Genomic DNA, 19322 nt, shown 5'->3' with positions numbered 1-19322 from the left:
TGCCACAAAATTAAGCAAGGCTAGAATACCACGGTAACGAGAGCTTTCTCCTGGGATCTTCGACTTTCGAGACCGGTGTCACATACCGTCGAGCAATAACCGACCATTTCGCTTAGGTGTCGTTTCGCGGTCGATCATTTCGTCACCTTTCTTCTCAGTTTGTATATCTCATAAAGGTCAAACCCTTAAGCAATTTAACTCCCGTGAGTGACCAAGACAAAACTTCTCCTTACAATATCAATACAATATCATGCAGATGAGTGATGAGAATAGAGAAAAATATCAACTATGGGATTACTAATTGATCCGATACCAAAGTCTCCAAACTAACATAACGAGAATCGTTTGGCAGACTGTAAGGAGAATTGCTTATGAGATCTTGGGAGTTAAAGGGTTATATGATAAAGTTTTTGTACTGACTAGGGTTTTCTTTCTCTCACGAGTAAAAGAGCAAATAACCAAAACCAAACAAAACAAACAAATAGACATAACGAAAACCCTCCAAAATATGGCCCAACATGATGGTTTCTTAATCGCGTAAAACCATTTATTTGGGGCAGTTTGAGGAACTAAAAGCATCGTTAATTTCTGGATAAAAGTCTAGCTCACTAGTATACATACCTACTGATCTTATGAATGGCCGGGCAAAAAGGAAAATACTCTACCTTGTCAGGACTTACCTGCATCATACTGAAGTGAAATTAAAACGACGCTGTTCTCCTCAGCCTCAAAAGAAAAACGTCTTTGATGATCCAATAACACTGTACCATTACTTATTTCAATAGGTTCTGACAAATTACTGGTGGCATTCATTTCTACTCCATCGATTCTGTTGAGAAATCAAGGTCAGTCATAACAAGTTCTTGAACGACATTGGTTCAACCACGGTGAATTGCATCTTTTTATTCGGGTTAGTGAGTCAACATCGCAATAGGTTTTACTTGAACAAATAAGTAACTTGAAGATCCCAGTCACCCTGGCTACAGCCTCTATCATAGAAATACTTTGTTTGTTGATTAAGAGGCAAAAACCAAACCTTGTAATGGGCAAGTCTTGAACTCTTTCAGTCTTGATCGTCATAATCGTAACAACACTTCTCCCAGCTTTGAGTGCAATTCCACCAATAAGCGAAGCTCGCTCGTAATAATAAAAACGAAATTGAAGACCAAAATCGTTTTTAACACTCTTGCAACCCCAGAATTCTCCAATTCCGAAAAAGTCAAAATTCACACCTGGCGAAGAAGGCAAAAATCAAAACCGCCGTCATAAACATTACACAAATCCTGAAATAAAGCTCTCATTTACAAACGAAAATTAAAAGGATTGTTTTAAATCGATCGTTTAACTGAATAGTTTCATGAGCAAATTGTTAGACCTCTTTCAGGGTTTTTAAATTTCTCTTTATCTCTCGCTCGTAAATTAGTGAATGTAGAATCTGTTTCTCTTGTCTACTTACCATCTAATGTTTTCAGATGTGGGTCACCTCCACCATTCGCAATTAAGCGGTCACAAAATTCTCCCTCCCACCCTCCTAAACAGATGCACTCCGCTTCACAATATGGGGCTATGGTAGGATCTCCGTTACCTGAACAGTCTGTAAAGCGAATTATCATGACATTGATAGAAGAGAGATCATTGCAGTGACATATTTCGAGAGTACTAAAATATTCATAAATACGTTTGTTATTTCACTACTTCGTCATATTATCATAATTAGGGAAAAGGAACGCGCAAAATATACCACAGTATTACACTGCAGAATAGGGTAAAAATACGGACGGAAAGTGAAGTAACAAAATGGCCGCGCTGAACGATCGAAAGTTTGCTTCTTTCGGCTTTTAGGCTCAACTTTTTGAGAAAGGAATTTGTAAGTGTACCAGATTTTTTTGTTGCATTGATCAGAAAGAACACTTTAGTAGTTTCGCTTGTGTTGTTTTTGTCTCTAGCGCACACCTTATGCGATCGATAAGACGCCCAGAAAAGCCGTAAGAAGTATTTTTTAGACAAAATGTTTGAATGCCAGAAAATGAGATAAAGGTGGAATAAGAAATCCCCTATTGTAGGGTTATAAAACTGGAAAAAGTTTGAGAAATTGCTTTGTTCCTGTTTTTCTCCGCTCTTACGGGTTCGGTAAAAAGAATTCGCACCTCGCAAAATATCTGCGCTTATCATTTTTTAAACTATTGAAAGAAGTGTTTGGATGCAGATAAAGCAACCTGGTACCAAGGTCTTTACTCGTGGAATTATCAAATTGAACTTTGATTTATAGAGCTAGAACAAATGCGGCTCTTGATTTCATTCATCTTGAATTCAAACTTATCTAACACATACCTATTTGCAAAAAGCAAAAACGGTAAAGAAAAAAGCCGAAAAGGAATTAGCTAGCATACAGAAATACCCTGCAGCTGTTTGCACGTCAGCTGAACAATTTTCTCAAAATTTCAACTTAGAAGCTCTTCCAACTTCTTGAGAATTTGAGATGCAGTTGTTATATAAATTTCAAGTGATTCCAAAAAAAAAGAGATCTATATCCTTCTTTAAAGAATTCTTCCGTCAAACTCAGTAGCATGTTTTGTGCTCTTCGCAATTTGATTTTCTTTCATCGCGCCTATCACCTCCTCGAAAACATTGACAAAACGCAAGGCAGCCATTCTTTAAAAGGAAATTTAATTCAAATCTTTTTGCTTGCAATTTGATCATTGGATGTTCTAAGAAGAATGGGAAAATTTTCCTTTCAGGCTTTTGAAAAAAAGAAATAAAGAAACCTGGATTGAAATTTAAGCCTGAATCAGCGCTAATCGCCCCTCGAAACAACTGGGCCCTGCTGAGTAATTATTGTCAATAATCAAATTGTAATGCTGATGACATATGCTTACGCTATATGCCAATTGATTTGAATTTGGTTTTTCTTTGTTTCTTTTTGCTTTTTCCATAATAACGTTACTGCAATTAGGTTCATAGTTTGCAGGTCCATTTACTGTTACATACTCCAAAGAAGCCCTCTATGTGGCTGATCGCAGTCACGGCCTGTTCGTTTCCCAGAACAGGTAGGTCCTTTTCCACATGGATATTTTCCAGTCTTTCTGTTTCCGAGAAAGTAAATGAATAATGAATCCATGAATTCATCCGTCGATCAGTAAGTCAATCAGCTGCTGGCTCTGTTATTCAGTTAGCCAGCTAGTTGATCAGTCAATCAATCAGTTAATTAATCCGTCATTTCTTCAGCCTATCAGCCAAATGGCTGGTCGGCCAGTTGGCCAGTCAGTTGTATTATTGCTGCAATATTCTTCCAACTAATTATATCTCTAGCAAAGCTTCAACCAATCTCTTTTGAAGTGACATGATCATTTCAGCATATTTTTTTTTTCTTTATGAGGCTAAAAATCACTTTAAGACCAAGCAAACAGCAGTATTTGGGAACGGAAAGTTATTTACATGCTTGAAGCCCCAGGCTTCCTACGGGTTATAACACGTTATGTGAAAGAATAATCAGCACTTTTACCCATTTTTCGATGGTTGATTGCCATTCCCAGGTGTTGGACTTTTATTCCCAGGTGTTGGATTTCCATTCCCAGGTGTTGGATTGCCATTCCCAGGTTTTGGATTGCCATTCCCAGATGTTGGATTGCCATTCCCAGGTTTTGGATTTTCATTCTCGGGTGGTCTCGGTCGCGGTGGTGGAGGTCCCACACATAACTGTTACAAAGAAGATGCAAATTGTATTTAAAACTAGCAAAATAACGTTACACGAAGGACGCTTACTACAAAGGAAAAAAAGGCAGGCGGAATAGAATTGAAAAGTAAAATTTTAAAAGATGGCAAACTCATATAAGTTATAATTATAATAACTTACTCTCTCACTTTTGACTGGACATATACAATCCCTAGGAAAGAACAGTAAAATATTGATTAAATAGTTTAATAAAAACGGACGTCATGTCCGCCATTCACTTATCTTTACAAGGTCCGTTTTCTTATCTACTCACTTATCTACCCATTTACGTTCTTGCGCTCTCTTACTTACGAGCAGAACAAGGGGTCTAGGTTTCTTTCCTAAAGCTGAGAAGTAACACAGAATTTTCTCAATTCACTTTATCATTATTGTTGTTTCTATTTTCGAAACACGTTTTTATGTATTTCATTATGCGAAAAGAACGAGGGTAGTGATTTTCACTTTAGAATATATGTTTCTTTTACCTCCATTAGATAGGGAAGATCTTACTTTGTTCATTAGCATTTTCATTATATTTGCAAGGGTATGGGATATCATTTTTCTCATTTATAGCCTCCTTGTGCTCGTGCATTTTAGGTAATTAGTTTCATTAACAAAAGTGAGTGTATGACAGTTACTTCTTCGCGTCACTATTCTATATGTCAGGAGTCAAGTTGTTTCTATAAAACGTGAATGTTTTTACCAATAGCGTTTACTCTGAGAATATCCCAAAGGAAGTTCAAGTGTCAAATGTTTTTTAAGAAATCCAACCGAGACACCGAGATTTACACCGGAAATTCCGTAGAAGCTTTCCAATTCAGCGGGTTTGTTCCCACTGCATTGAGACGTAAGAAGCCGTATGGCCAGACCAGCTTCTAGTGGTACGCTCACAAATACCGCCATGGAAAGGTCCACATACTCAAAACCAGCTTCAACTGAAACAAAATTATCTTTATTAATAATGACAATAGAACCGAATGAAGTCCAATTCGGTCTGTAATCATACCATTGATAAACAAAATCGGACGACCGCGAAGCGGGAGTCCAATTTGTTAATCACAGGTTGGATGACAAGGAGTCCTGTTACCAATTAATCATAACTATTTAAATTTCCGAAAACAACAAATACACCCAGAGCAAATCTCTCCAGAGGAGATAATGTCTTTAGTTAAAAATTCTTCCATTTTGGAAATTTCCCAGCCTTTTTTTTGGATAAGCTGCTGTTGCTTTGCTTATTGCGATCAAATCTGTGATTGGTGGATTTAGCTGAGCGGACCTTGTATGATTCGCTGCCTTAAATGTCCGATTACGGGTGTCCGATTACAGCCAATTATACGACTGTACTATACAATTACAATTGTACAGAATGATTAGTGAAAATGAGGCTGCAAATGCACCAATAACATTTGAGGAATTAGCAATGGTTATGATAAAACCCCATTATAAGACTAGAACGTATGGTCGAGGTAACCATAGTAATGAAAATGTCCAAATAGGAATCAAAGGTATTCCGAAATTGCATCGATTTTGCTTTAGTTCGCCTTGTGATTGGTCTAAAGAGTTGGAGAGCCGATTATTCTCAAGAAAAAAATTGATTGAGTTGATGTTAGGCGAGAGCGTTTTGCGTCCAATAAGCAAAACAAAAATTCGAATGCAACTATCGCTTATCTGCACCTTACCTGATGTAGACTTTACCTAAACTAATAAATCAGGAACTTTGGTTAAATTTGGATAGAAGTAGGCCGCACGAAAGAATTGTTTGAATGATCTCACCTAAATCGTCGAAAAAACTAAAAAAGGATGACTTGGTTGATTTTGATCGCGATTTTGGAGACGCTGGCAGTTTCACTGAGATTTCGGGTATCACTGTAATCTTGACGAATGCTCCAGCTTCCAATTGCGGATCTGAGCTTCTCCAGTCTTTGCGAAGAGTAACCTATATTAGTGATACGTCAAAAAAGGATAAAATTTGGTCTCAAATGGACAAAAAAGGAAAAAAAATATAAGAAGAGAGGAAGAAGGAGACGAGAACGAGGTAGCTGATGCTGATGAAGAGGAGATCGAGTCGTGGTTGCACAGGCCTGTTGGCGCTCAGTTGCCGCGGAACAGTGACGAGGCGTTCAATTTTTTTTTTCTATCCTAAATGCAAAGCGAGAACGGTAGGCCTTCATCTTCTTAGCAAGAGGATAATTGATAAGAATAATTTTAAGAAGACGAATGTTTAAAGACATCATCCAAATAAGTTTTAACTTGATTGAGGTCGTGATAAATTAAAAACCTACAAACGTATAACGGTGCTAATCACGGAAAACCCACGAACGTATAACGGTGCTAATCATGGAAAACCCACGAACGTATAACAGTGCTAATCACGGAGAACCCACAAACGTATAACGGTGCTAATCACGGAAGAGCTCAGAAATCTGTTGATTTGGAACAGCTTTGTGAAAAATTAGCAGTGTTGCAATCCTTGACACAGAGCAAGAGGTACAAGCCGCCATTTTGTCAACAGGTAGGGACCAGTCCAACGGCAAAAAGTTTATAGAGTACATCTAATACTTGAATGATGAAGAAACTGAAACATTACTATGGAATTTTTCTTCCCTTACAGTATCAGCAGTTTTGTAGCAACTACCACGGCTCCAACGGCAATCGCCTCCAAGAGAGACCCTTCCATTGACTGATAATGCACGGGAAATTTTTCCCTAGGGAAAAAAAAAGACAGTGAGTTAATTCAATCTCTTTGTAAATGGACGATATTTTCCTTAACTAATCGAAAGCATAAATTGCCGCTGCGAACTTCTTGGCCACGGTACTATACTTATTGAATCTTTGTTGTCTTGCTGGGTCACGTTCGTGTTTTGGTTCTCCTTGATCTCGTCGAGACAACTAAAACAGGTAGGACGCAATCATTACATCCCATCATTGATTTCGCACTAACCAACCAAAAAATAGTAAAACTTACTGAGTAGCTGACTGACTGAGTAGCTGACTGACTGAGTAGCTTGCTGACCGGGTCACCGACTGTGACTGAGTAAGCAATAGAGGAAATACATTTGCTTGTGTTAACTCATTGAAGTGTTTCATGATAGCGTACAATCATTTTAAATAATAGACATTAAATGAGAGAGCTGTGATGTTTTCAAGGCGAGTGGTTAAACTAAAACGTTAGTGAATTGCATCGCCAACTTACAGATAATCCAGCAGATGCATATCCTGTTATTTCCAAGAAGATACCGGCAGGGATTTTAATTGGTCCAACGGGAATGTAAATTGAACGACCGAGCTGTTTTCCTTTCATGATGTTTAGGCCTTTTTCATATCTGTAGACAAACATAAAAAGGATGATTAATTAATCCCAATCAGCTAAGTCGTCTTTTGCTCGTAAGCTGACCATATTGGACCTCAAAATGACACAAGAATCAATGTTAAAAAAATATATATTGCCTTCATCGCAGAAAAGAACGAAAAACTGTCCACCACAGCAACGTCAGTTTCTCAGATTTCATTTTCTTTTCTTTTGCCGAAAGAATTATTCGGGGTAATCTTGGGCTTAAATTAAAATTGCTTACCTCAACTCCCCATCAACATTAAAGGTCAGAGAGAAATCTAATTCTCCCTTTAACTCCAGGCCAACAGCTGCATCCTCTATTCCGCCAAACCACTTCGGTTCTATCTCAAGAAACATAGTCAGTTCGAAAAACATTTCCAAAGAGACTTGTAGCTTGGCGCTCTCCGTTGACAACAACTGAGGAAAATGAAAATTTTAAAGGACATAATTTTGGGGGGAAACTGAGAAGATTTAGATAGATATCAGAGAGCAAACTTAACATAGCATTTACCTAATTCTCGGTTTGTTTAAATTACTTTTGTAGAACTATTAAAAGGTGCTGTACCTTGTGATGTATACTGTCGGGTTTGAAACTTGCCAATTCGAAATCGAATCTCGTCGACCGCCTACTTCGTCTGTTGTGGCTTTTCAGTATGTTTATATCTACAGCTGTAGTAATGGTTCCATTTCCGTCCAATTTGGCAGAAATTACTTCCACCAGAAGAAAATTTCCGCTGGAGTAGACTTCTACAACCTGAGATTTGAGGTGATATAAGATGGTAGAGTTAGCTCAGATGATTACCAAATGCAAAAGCAGCTAAAAAAAATGACAACGATGAAACAAATGACACAACTCAACAAAGACAACCTCATCTAGCTCGATTTCAACCTCGTATAAACGCACCCAAAAAATCTCGAATCATGAATTTTATGATACATTTTTCTTTCCCCAAGAGGAGAACACTATTTAACTCGTGGGGACAGCAATAACAATCCTATTAAAATTAAATATCCTGAAGTTTGTTGAGTTGGCTCGTCACTCTATTAAGAGACATGCTATTATTTTGCAGTTTCTGAATGATACTCCACATAACCGACTACGCTAGCTGTCTTGGTAAGTATTCAGTGATCCCTTCAATTTGCTTCTTTAAGATGCTCGTGCTTTTATTTATTAATCTAACTTGGACCTCAAAATACGGACATTACCTTTGCAATGAAGGCTCCACTAGGTCTTCCAATAATTGAGTCATTGACAAAAAACTGCCGACCTCCATCCTCTGGTTTTGACAGCACAAGGCCTTCGTTGTTATCCCCTCCGCTGCAGGATACTGACCCAGAAAGCCTTGTTTTACTTTCCTGTAGTCTGGTTTGTGGAAGCAAGTGAGAGTAAATTTACTCGAACGAAAACGTAAGGATAAATTGAGCTTGGCATCCAAGGTCTTGGATTTTAGGGCAAGATCCCTAACACCTACAGCTTAGTCACAGCCTCGATCGAAATTCGTGCACAATATTTTAAAATAGATTTTAGTTCTATTTGTAAAGAAAATGTGGTGGGCAGGAATGGTTTCGAACGCGTGCTTCTTAGCAACCAGCTGGATTTGGGACTTTTGTTGCTCAAGATATCCACTTTTTGTTGTCCGATAAGTAAATTACTGAGTAACCAGTAATCATGCCAAGGCTTTTTAACCCCATAAAGTCATACATATTTCTAAAAAGTCCATGAACAGTTAACAACATACATGTTGACTTAATAAGTATGGATGCGTGCACTTTACACCAAAGCAAAAATGTCAGCCTTGAACAACAATGCCAATGTGGTGATTAGCCTACAGCTTTCTGGCTGCGTTAACGGGAAATCGTTGCGTTCTGGGGAAAGAAGGTGATATTTTTTCCTTGTCAAATATCTCCTACCCCAAACTGGCGCCAATACGCCATCGTCTCAACTTGGCTCGTCTGATATTAAAATAAGGTGCCATCATTAATATAAATACCTTGAGCCTTTCCAATGAGAGCTTGCTTCACATCGCTGAAATTTCGTTTCCAAGTAATCAAAGTTGTTCGTTCTATGAACTTTAACAACAGTCTCGATGAAACCATCACTAGTATTGGACACAACTATGTCACCTTTCCTTGGGGTGGTATTGTTTTTTTCTATTACCAGGTAAAACGAGTGGACAATGATGTTTCCAGTGTCATATGTGTGACCAAGGCACTTGTATATCTCTAAAATGATAATTAAGAAAACTGTTTGAATTTTTTTGAGTTGAGTATGGCTTTTGGAATCAGAAATATCTTGCAGGTCCTGATGGTCTGTTTGTCTGTTCATCGTATCTGTGCTTATTTGCTCCCTTTTTTGTCTTTCATGCACTTATGAGGAGTTATGCAACGCATTAAATTGTAGATAACTAAATGATCTTCAGTCATTTAAGAAGTGTTAAGCCGGTTGATATAAAAATGTTTACCTACCATTTGAAAGTGCAATTACCCGACCCTCATCGAGCGTAATGTTGCCTGTAATAACGTCCCGCAGGTCATCTTGATCAGGCTCATCCTCAAACGTCGAGCCGTCGTCTACTTGCACTGCAGTTATTTCTTCTTTAAAGTCCGCGTACTTTATAATCTCTTCTAACCCTGCTGGGGTGCTCAACATCAATTGAAAAGGACCTTTCAAGACAGTGATAGATTTGAGAATTGAACGTAATTAGGTATGTTTTAGAGATACCTTAGCTCCTAATTATACTAAATTCAAGTCGCACTTTAGTAAGATCTCAATTGATGACTAATTCCGCCCATGCCCCTTAAAAGAATTATTAACGTAGAACTTTTTTAAAACCACAACTTCTCCAATATTCAAATGATCGATTTGATCGACGACTTTGTAAAGGATGTGACAAACATTTATAGTCATTACACTCACCATCGCTGATTTCTTTGACAATCTTGTGCATAATACCTCCTGCCTGAGGACTACACACTATATCACCTTTTTCAACTTTCAGGACTTTTGGTGCAACTAAAACTAGCGACACTCTCTCCTGATTTGGCAAAATTACTGGACATGTGTAAACGAGCGTCTCGTTCGGCTCCACAAACTTCACGTTTTTAGCAAACTCCACATTATTTCTTCTCTGGGGATCTGTATAATCCACTTTAATTTTCCCGCCTGGACACTTAGTCTCATTCCATGACCTGCATTGGTTTTCGTCCTGTTAGGAGGTTTAATAGGTAACAGATTAATGCTACCTTCGACCTATGAGCAATGGGGTACGCGAAACAATCAGTTTCCTGGCTATGGGGACGGCGCCGTGCAGCTGGGAAATATCATGAGGTAGAGCTGTAGAGATTTCCAACCAGATATACTCCCATAGGTCAAGTATTCTGTTTTTATTCCAATCAAAGTGTTTCATGCTGCATTTTCGCACTTACTGGTAATGATGCTGCAAGTGAGATTAACTGGTTCTATCAACAGAGTTTGCTACAACTTTACTGGTAGTTGCTATTTGCACCTAGATATATGTAACATTATTTTCAACTGAGTTTTTTCTCATGAAGACCACCGTAAACTGTCACTAAATTCAATAAGCAACGATGAGGAACAGAAAATAAAGATAAAAATCTTACTGTAATTTTGTGACATCTTTCGAGATCGCTGCATTTTTGACAGGATTCAATGGTTGCTCCTCCACCTTTGAAGTTGCAATGCCTACCTCTACAATTCACCCTCTGTTTACGAAAATACACCTATCGTTAGACGATAAATATGGAACATTGAGTGACGTAGTGTTTTAAGCTATTCTACCAATCATCGCGCCCAGAGACTATAGTGCATTGACAGCGCATACGTTTTGTACGGTTTTCTTAGGCAACGCAATTTTACGGTGTCCTTCTGCGCATGGCAGTACAAATGGATAACGGGAAACTGTTAGGAAAACCTAACACAGAGGGTTATGAGCATAAACCGGTATGCAATCCAGGTAAAAACTACTGCTTGTTTGCTTTGTCAGGTAGTCAGGGGCCGCTAGATTTAAAATAGTAATGATAAAAAAGAATAAAACAGCACAGCATAAAACAAAAAGCAATCAAACAAGCAAAAGAAAACTCAGAAATAAATATCTAACCAACCGATAAGCAACACTTGCTAGTGCCGCCCCTTTCCGTCTCTCTAGCATTGATTACTTATATCGAACTGAGTGCAGCATGGTGTTGATGTGTTTGCGTGACAAATTATTTTTCTCCTCTTCACCTACCATTATATCTCGTGAACAACGTTCGTCTCCTACTGTATAACAGTGGTAGTAAAACCAAGCGGGACAACTTATTCCTGGAGGCCCCGCGGCGAAACCTCCGAGGCAGGAGCGTGAACTGTCGCACCATCCACAAAACGGGTCTGTCACACAATCAGCACAACTTTCGTACTTTCCACAGAAGGAGTAAGTGCAGCCAAGACCCTGCAGAAACATCCATAAACTTTCCTCTTAGCTTGCTTAAAAAGGATAATTACTACTGTTCTCATGCGATCAGAGACAAAACGGATGGGTCTCAAACACAATGGTTGTAAATTTACGAAAGCACAGTGACTTGTGTCGTTTTAATCAGATTAGGATACTAAAGACCTTCTAGAGTCCTAAATGGCGACTAAATTTCCAAACGTTAACCTAGCGTTAGAAGCTCAACCAGAAATGCTGGCTTCATAGACCTTGCTTATTAATGCGTGGCTATAGCACGATCTTACTTCTCCTTCCATCTCTCGGCGATCTGTGGGGGCAGCAAAAGAGGGGATTTTCACGATAACCAGTGCATCAGCTTTTTTTAAACACGCCTTGTGATTGCCCGTAAGCGACCGCCTAACAAAGTTGTTTCAAGGTGATGATATCCATTGTCAAATTGTATAACACGGGAGAAGATTTTCTATGGAATCTTAAGATGTGCTTTAAGATAAGTTTTCATATGAGTTTTAGATGGTGAAGATGAACATTACATAAATCATAAAGATGCTTGAGATCTGATTTCTAAGAAATAAAGTTTAACACTCTTGATCACTTGCTGAGAGCGCACTAAATCGCCCACACAGAACCAGTTGCACAAATCTAGTTTCTACCTTGCCAAGGCTGATTCCTGTTTTTTAAAAGTGGCCCTGTCAGCTAGGTATCAAACTTGCTACAGTCAACACAGTTATGAGCTACGATGGAATTGAATAGAAATGCCACTTACTAAATATCCGGGGTAACATTTGCACACATTGGGACCCATGCATTCACCTTTACCAGAACAGTTATGCAGGTCATAGCAGTGAAACTTGGAACAATCTTCTCCAGTCCATCCGGGATAACAGAAACACGTTGCGCCTATACAGTCCCCATTATGGAAACAGCTGTTCGGGCAGTGGATAACTATGAAGCGAAAAAGAAGTTTATACAGTTGGTTCTTGCTTCCTTCATAAGTAGGCATATCCCTTACACATGGTGTCACCCCCGTCGGAGTACAGGCCACGGGAGGGCTCTGAATAAAAACCTTCCCTCCTTCAGTTTTCACTATGATTCAGTATTTGTAGAAATATTTAACGTAAATTGATATCCTATTATTTAATCTACAAGAGGAAATACAAGTTATAGACTTTGCGTATCAAATATGCTTCGGGGCGTGGTGTTATGGACAGAAGTGCTTATCTCGTCTTATTAGTAACAATGGCAATGATGATAGAGCGCTCTATATGAGGCAAAATTCTCGACAAAGTGCGCCATAATTATAGTTATTATAACACTAGCGTTGTTGCTCATCGCAGTTATAATGATGAAAGTTTAATGGTTGTGTCTTTCAATTTAGATTCACTAGTACATGCAGATGAACAGTCAAGCTATCAATTGGGGATTGCTGTATTTTGACAAGCTTACTACTTCTTTTTGTCAGGTGATGAGGTCCAATGATTTCGTATCGATATTCATCTAGCATGATCATTTAATACAACGATGGAATTTATTTATCACTTATGATATTGAGTGTGATTTACCTGGCCTCCTCACGCAGACAAAAGGAAGAAATTCATCACAATGAACTTGTGAAATATTTCCGGTGGCAGCCACAGCAGGACATAGGTTATTTTTCTGATCAAATCCACTTTGGGACTGTAGCGAAAAAGATGAAAAGATAAATGTCTCGACTGTTCATAACTACCTCTCTTTGTACATTATTATTATCATTTTATCTTCTTTAGTCGTGAAAAAAATTCAAGAAAAAAAAGAACATAGGCACACAAAAGGAGTAAATGAGACAAAGAGATGGACAGAAAAAAATGGTGGAAGGTCTTATCATTGTGCCTTAAGTGAGCCTTAACAGTTGAGGAAGTAGGTTATTTTGTTTCTCTAACGTCTGTGAAAAATTATCCCACTGTTATTGAGAAAATTTCAGCCTAAAAGTTTTTTTTTCATGAGAAATCACGAAGTGCCATTCCAACCTTTTCGAAGGTGCCAAAATTGCGAAAGGGTCTTAGGCGCAGAGAAGTTTCATTTGCGTTTAGGTAATAACAGTTTTAAAGTATTACAATTCTTGTTTCAAAACCGGTAATACGAAGACCTCGCACCGACAACAATGCATGTCTAAGGCCTTGTGCGGGTTTTTGAACCCATTTCATAAGGATGATGTTCTTAGTTCATCTACAAACAATTCTCATCGTGTAAAGAAGAGTCGACGTGGGTTGATATGAGGCTATGAGCATAATTTGGTGCCCATGATATTAAATTATTTGAAAAATACTTGTGGGACAGAAAATTAATTCCGAACTTGATGTTTTCTCACCTCTCTCAGAAAGCGTCTACTTATGGTCCACAGGGGAGGCAACACGCCTGAATGAACCAAGGATTCTTTCTGTCGAAGATGCTTCATGAGTCGTGTGTCTTCGTTCGAGAGCATGGTGACGAGATTTCCACCATAACTCTACAAATGAACGTAAAATTAATAACATGCTAAGTGAGCATATGGCACTTTTCTAATAAAGGAACAAAATTCAGTTCGAGGAAGGCGAAACCGAGGGACTAAGAGAGGAACCGAATGCAGCCCCCATATCGCATTAGGTGAAGTCGCCCCCAAGCTTCTTTACCTTTCCCCCCTAATGTATTCATTTCACCTCAAAATTAATTTCATCTCAGCTCGAGCGGACAAATGGTAACAGGAATAAATACAAAAAATGAACAGAGAAAGCCAAAATACAAGAAAAAAGGGACTAAAATAGAGTGTCAGTATCAACTGCGCTTACCCCACAATATTTCTCGGCATCAGTGAAAGTGAAGGAGCCTCCTTTGTACATGTAACACATCTCATCGTCTTGAATCCATTCAGGCGGGCAAGACACTAGGAAGAAAATTGATAAGACAAAAAACGGATGAGCTGAAAATTTATAACCTGTTTTGTATTCTAAGGTATGATAAATTAATGAAAAAAATCCAAAAACATTAAACAAAATACGGTTAATTTCGATTTACTTGAGAAAAGAGTTAACATTGTTTTTGAGAGAACATTGATGTTTTAAGTAGCCGAGCAGTATTTTGATACAAAAGAGGTTCATTTTAAGGTGAGAAAGTGAGACATCAAAACAACATGAAAGATAGACTGGGACCTGGAAATCCCAATAAATATTGACCTGATATAGCTCTTTGAGGTGGTAGCTTGACGAACGGCTGGAACACAACTGTTATGGACAGTCGATAATCCGTTGTCTTATCCATGATCAGAGAAGAAATCAGATTTGGTACATTCTCTCCCCACCAATTTAAAGTGGCGTTTACTGTGATTGGACTCCCTCTCATTGTGGTACTGAATTGATAACGGTTGTTAGGATTCTGAAAAACGTTTCCATGAATTTCTGCTGTTCCATTGCACAGAATAGTCGCTCCGTAGTTAACATCGAGCCCCCTTGCACCGTTCTTGTACAATGTATTATTTACAAATCGAAGACCGACGGTACTTGTTTGAGAATTATCATACAGGAAAACATAATGACCGACGTTGCTATAAAAGAAATTTCCTTGAACAATCGCCCATAACTTTGTTATGACACAAACGCTATCGGCTTTCCCATCCAAATCTCGCGCCAAGTTTCGAGAAAAATAGTTATTGCTCACGTTAACATTCATATAGGGCCCAGAAACTCCCTCTACGTGCAATATGCCTCCTTTATTGTACTCTATGGTGTTTGCATGGATATGGCTGACCGGTGGTCTTGTCGTGGACAATTCATTGAGTACCTTGGAATAAATACCTCCATTGTTATTTCCAGCAATATAGTTATTGACTATTTCAAATACTTGCTGAAAAGCATTGAGGTGAATCGCTCCTGGTAGGCTTCCTCTAAGGACTGGATTCAGACCATTGTTTGTTACCTGACAACGTTCTACTTTGAAAATATGTCTTTCACTTTGAGTCATCGTGTAATGTGTAGTGTCCCGTATGTTCATTATTATTATGGGATATAGGAGCGGGAAGAGCGAGCATGTGGTAAGACGATATAAAACACAATAAAGATTACGTTGTTGTTACAAAGGCGGAGTTGTACAGTCAATACGTCAAAGACACCACATTTGGCGACGAGGATGGGATTGGAAAAAGGCTCTTGAGAACTTCCTCTTCCAATATAGAGTTACCCCACACACTGTTACTGGATTATCACCTGCAGAACTACTGATGGGGAGGAAACTGCGTGACAAACTTCCACGAGTCGAATTCTCCAAAGACCGTGCAACTGAAGCATATTGGCAACAGTTGTTGAGAGAGAGAGACACTCGTGCAAAACTCAGCCAGAAAGAGTATGCAGACAGAACACGAGGAGCCAAACACAGCAATATTGAGGAGGGTGACAAGGTACTGTTAAAGCAGACACGTGAAAACAAGCTCTCACCAAACTATGAGCCAGAACCTTACATTGTCACTCGTAAAGATGGAAATGCCGTCATTTTACAAGACACAAACGGGAACAATAAGATGCGCAACATTGCTCATACGAAAAAGTTTATGGATCCTGGGACTGTTAAAAAAGCAGAAATAGATCCACAGCCATGCCTAGCCGAGCAACCAGCGCAACCCCGACAGGATGAGCCAAATCTCAGTTCTAGTCAATCAGCAACAGATACATCTGAAGCCGTATCTAGCCCCTTACCTTCAGTTGCTTCGCGCCCTGTGCGTGCCAAGCGAGCGCCCTCCTGGATGCAAGATTATGTACGCGCCTAGTTTAAAATTATTCAGAAGAAAATAAGAGACTCTGAACTTTCTTTTCGAGTACTTTATTACTTGGTTGTTTTTTTTAATAACTTAGGGGGAGATGTAGTGTCCCGTATGTTCATTATTATTATGGGATATAGGAGCGGGAAGAGCGAGCATGTGGTAAGACGATATAAAACACAATAAAGATTACGTTGTTGTTACAAAGGCGGAGTTGTACAGTCAATACGTCAAAGACACCACATAATGTATACCTTGTTTCTCGTTACCACTAAAAACACTTCCGGTTACTTGATGTACAGCAGTAGCAGCTGTTAAGAAAATGAAATTTACATTTTTTCTATGTACAACTCGCGGCAAACAAGCTTAAAAGAGGGTTACCTTATTTTCGGTATTTATCTTCTTCAAGCCTTAATGCATTAGTTTGTTTACGAATTGGAAATGTCGACTAAATTTATAGGGTAGACACCAACGAATCACCTTCTTTACTTAGAAGTTTACTATATAACGTAAACATCACCAATGGAAAACAATTCCTCACCCGAGGGAAGAAAAGTGTTCCCCAGTTTCTCCAACACCAAGTATATGCGACCCTAGCTGAATACCTGGCTGACCAAAGAACCATTTTTGTCAAAAGCTGGGATGTTTTTTAAAAACTTTTGCACAGTGCCATGCATATCAACGGTCACCGATTAAAAAGTTCCCTTAAAACTTAAGGAAGCAATTATTTAGGTGTTACAGTGTCATTTATTTGATCAGCATGTTTTTTGTGAAACACTAAGGATTTCATTAGCTAATGTGCAGTTCTCCTGTAATGTATAAGTCAATTTGAAATATATCACAACTTACATGGGTCACAACTGACGAAGGTCAGGTCATCGATTTTAATTATGTTGTAGTACTCTTCATATCCCAATATCACAATCGAGTAACTGGCGTCAGTATAGGGTAGCTCAATCACTATCTTTTTCCAGTCTGTCACGTAATCGCTAACGGACAAGAGCAAGGTCGAATTGTTACTAATGTCTTCTATCAGAAAAATGGACAGCGCTGTTGATGACTTGGAGTAGTGGTCATCCCGCTTGTAGTAGAACACCAAGTAACAGTAATTGTTGTCGCTGGAAATTGATGGGCTGGTAAAGGCAGCATAACCAGAAAACCAGTGTTGCCAAAGATGTAGTACTCCCCCTGCGTAAGATAGAAATCAAATATGAAATTTGATTATGTCTTTGACAGATGTTCGCATATGTTGCTGTTTTAACAATGGTACCTTAAGCAGTGATACTCTTAAAGACAGAGGCTGCGATTCGCTATCAAATATCTGATAAAATTTGAGACGGTGAAAATATATGGCACCTTTAAGGTTTAGTTTCATAACTTTAAATTGTCTACAGAAAAACATGGGGAGAGCCGAAAAATCTCGTGCTTCTATTACAGTTTAAGCGCTCATTATCACTTCAGCTGAAATTGCACAGGAATATTCTCCTTCTAGATGAGACAATATCAACAAGATTTTCGAAAGTTCAAGTCCTAGGTCATAGTTTATACGAAATTCTCTTTTTGATCCACAACATTGAAATTTAGACAGTTTAACGATTGCTCCTCTCAGCCAATCCTATGAGAGTACTAGAAGTTGATAAGTAGAGCTGAGAGATCAACATATCAACGTACACGACTGCGCTGAGAAGGTGCGGGCGGAGTATTTTGAATTTCTGCGGTAACAATGTCATCAGGCGACCAACGGTTTTCCGACATTGGCACAATTCCAGCCTTCTCTCTTTGTCATACTACCGTTTAGTTGTTTGATCGATTGCCTTCAAGTTACCTGAATGTACACTCCCTAACTTTGTTCCTTCAATATTTATTCTCTGGCGATTGCAAATCACTGCTCCAGCTCGTTGAGGTACTCCCAGTAGGTTTTGTTTGAGTTCTTTAACAACTTTGCATTCTTTTTCCCGATTCTAATTTTATCATTGGGTCGCCTGAAATATTATTTTATTAATTACTTCGGCTGCTGTTCTGATGTACTTTAACGATCTTTTGAAGTTTACGAAAAGTCGTTCTCAAGAAATTCCAATTCACTCGATAACGTCGAGTCCTGGAATCCATTTCTAAGTTTTTGACTGGAGGAACCCTATCCACAAAAGTGCCCGGAGGGAAAACGTTTTGTCGACGGAAGGAGCTCCCAGCCCCACCACCTAACTTACTACTTTGTAGAACAATCGAGGTGTAACCTAAGCCAGCTCATATCCGGTTATAAGATAGATGAAAACTTAGCTGAGAGATTAGCTCATGCGAATATCCTTTCTAAAAATCTTTAAACTTCAATCTTATATTACTTATCACAACTCACCATTGCCTGAATAGGTGTGGTCATAAGCACTGTTTCCATAATACCACTTCTTTCTCAAGTCAATTCCTTTAAAATGTGATGTGGGATAACGTCTCCAGCCACAAAATCCACGGTCAAATGAGCATGGAATATCTGAGGAAAATTTGGCAGAATTGTTATCAGATCCTATCGAATTGGCTCCCTCTACCCATTCACATAATACACTTAGGTGTTACAGAACAGTTGTTGAACAAAGCGCAGATGTTACCGTGGCGAATCCAGAACGGGGGTCCAGGGAGTCTAAGCCCCAATTCTCTTCAGACTATTGAGTTTTTCCTACCATTTGTGCGACACCAAAGTTCTTGCAAATTCACAAATTTTTCTCAACTTGAGGTATCTAAAATTAACTTGTCTTGAAATTCTTAGCTTATTTTAACTCTAGAGCGAAAAAAAGAGACGAAAAAGATCCACGTCTCCTGATTCAAAGTTGGACTCCCCTCGCCTTTTTTCAAACTCTGTGCGGCCTTTGCTTTATGTACAGGCAAAGAAAGAAAAAGCACTGACTATGATAAGGATGACGACAATAATTGGTAACAATAATGATAACTTACATGCTTACGTTTACGATAGCGAACGCTGACGATAACGATAAAGAGAACGACAGTAATTATAATGATAGTGATAATGATAGTGATAATGGTTGTGATAATAATAATAATAATTATAATGATTATAATAAT

The 19322-nt window shown here is 38.7% G+C and overlaps 2 protein-coding genes across 2 annotated transcripts in view; one reads left to right on the top strand and one right to left on the bottom strand.

Moving 5' to 3' along the window:
• The window catches only part of LOC113671780 (uncharacterized), a 46314-nt gene that overhangs the window by 8786 nt on the left and 18206 nt on the right, over positions 1 to 19322 (bottom strand). Inside the window, 26 exon segments of the mRNA XM_089207791.1 lie at positions 681 to 829; positions 1037 to 1232; positions 1457 to 1594; positions 2989 to 3083; positions 3503 to 3696; positions 3854 to 3884; positions 4416 to 4647; positions 5486 to 5648; positions 6322 to 6417; positions 6906 to 7035; positions 7285 to 7460; positions 7609 to 7797; positions 8250 to 8406; positions 9035 to 9266; positions 9510 to 9707; positions 9961 to 10249; positions 10665 to 10766; positions 11291 to 11491; positions 12255 to 12433; positions 13051 to 13165; positions 13836 to 13973; positions 14293 to 14387; positions 14677 to 15468; positions 16499 to 16561; positions 17100 to 17438; positions 18604 to 18735. Coding sequence (XP_089063917.1) covers positions 681 to 829; positions 1037 to 1232; positions 1457 to 1594; positions 2989 to 3083; positions 3503 to 3696; positions 3854 to 3884; positions 4416 to 4647; positions 5486 to 5648; positions 6322 to 6417; positions 6906 to 7035; positions 7285 to 7460; positions 7609 to 7797; positions 8250 to 8406; positions 9035 to 9266; positions 9510 to 9707; positions 9961 to 10249; positions 10665 to 10766; positions 11291 to 11491; positions 12255 to 12433; positions 13051 to 13165; positions 13836 to 13973; positions 14293 to 14387; positions 14677 to 15468; positions 16499 to 16561; positions 17100 to 17438; positions 18604 to 18735 — 4821 coding nt within the window.
• On the top strand, positions 15635 to 16395 carry LOC149044681 (uncharacterized). Its single transcript, XM_089207789.1, has one exon. It carries the CDS (start codon positions 15717 to 15719, stop codon positions 16257 to 16259), a length of 543 nt encoding a protein of 180 aa, XP_089063915.1. The 5' UTR covers positions 15635 to 15716; the 3' UTR covers positions 16260 to 16395.

This window comes from Pocillopora damicornis, chromosome 5 (genome assembly GCF_964200805.1).
Source record: "Pocillopora damicornis chromosome 5, jaPocDami1.2, whole genome shotgun sequence".
NCBI lineage: Eukaryota > Metazoa > Cnidaria > Anthozoa > Scleractinia > Pocilloporidae > Pocillopora > Pocillopora damicornis.
This window is presented reverse-complemented; position numbering and strand designations above follow the sequence as displayed.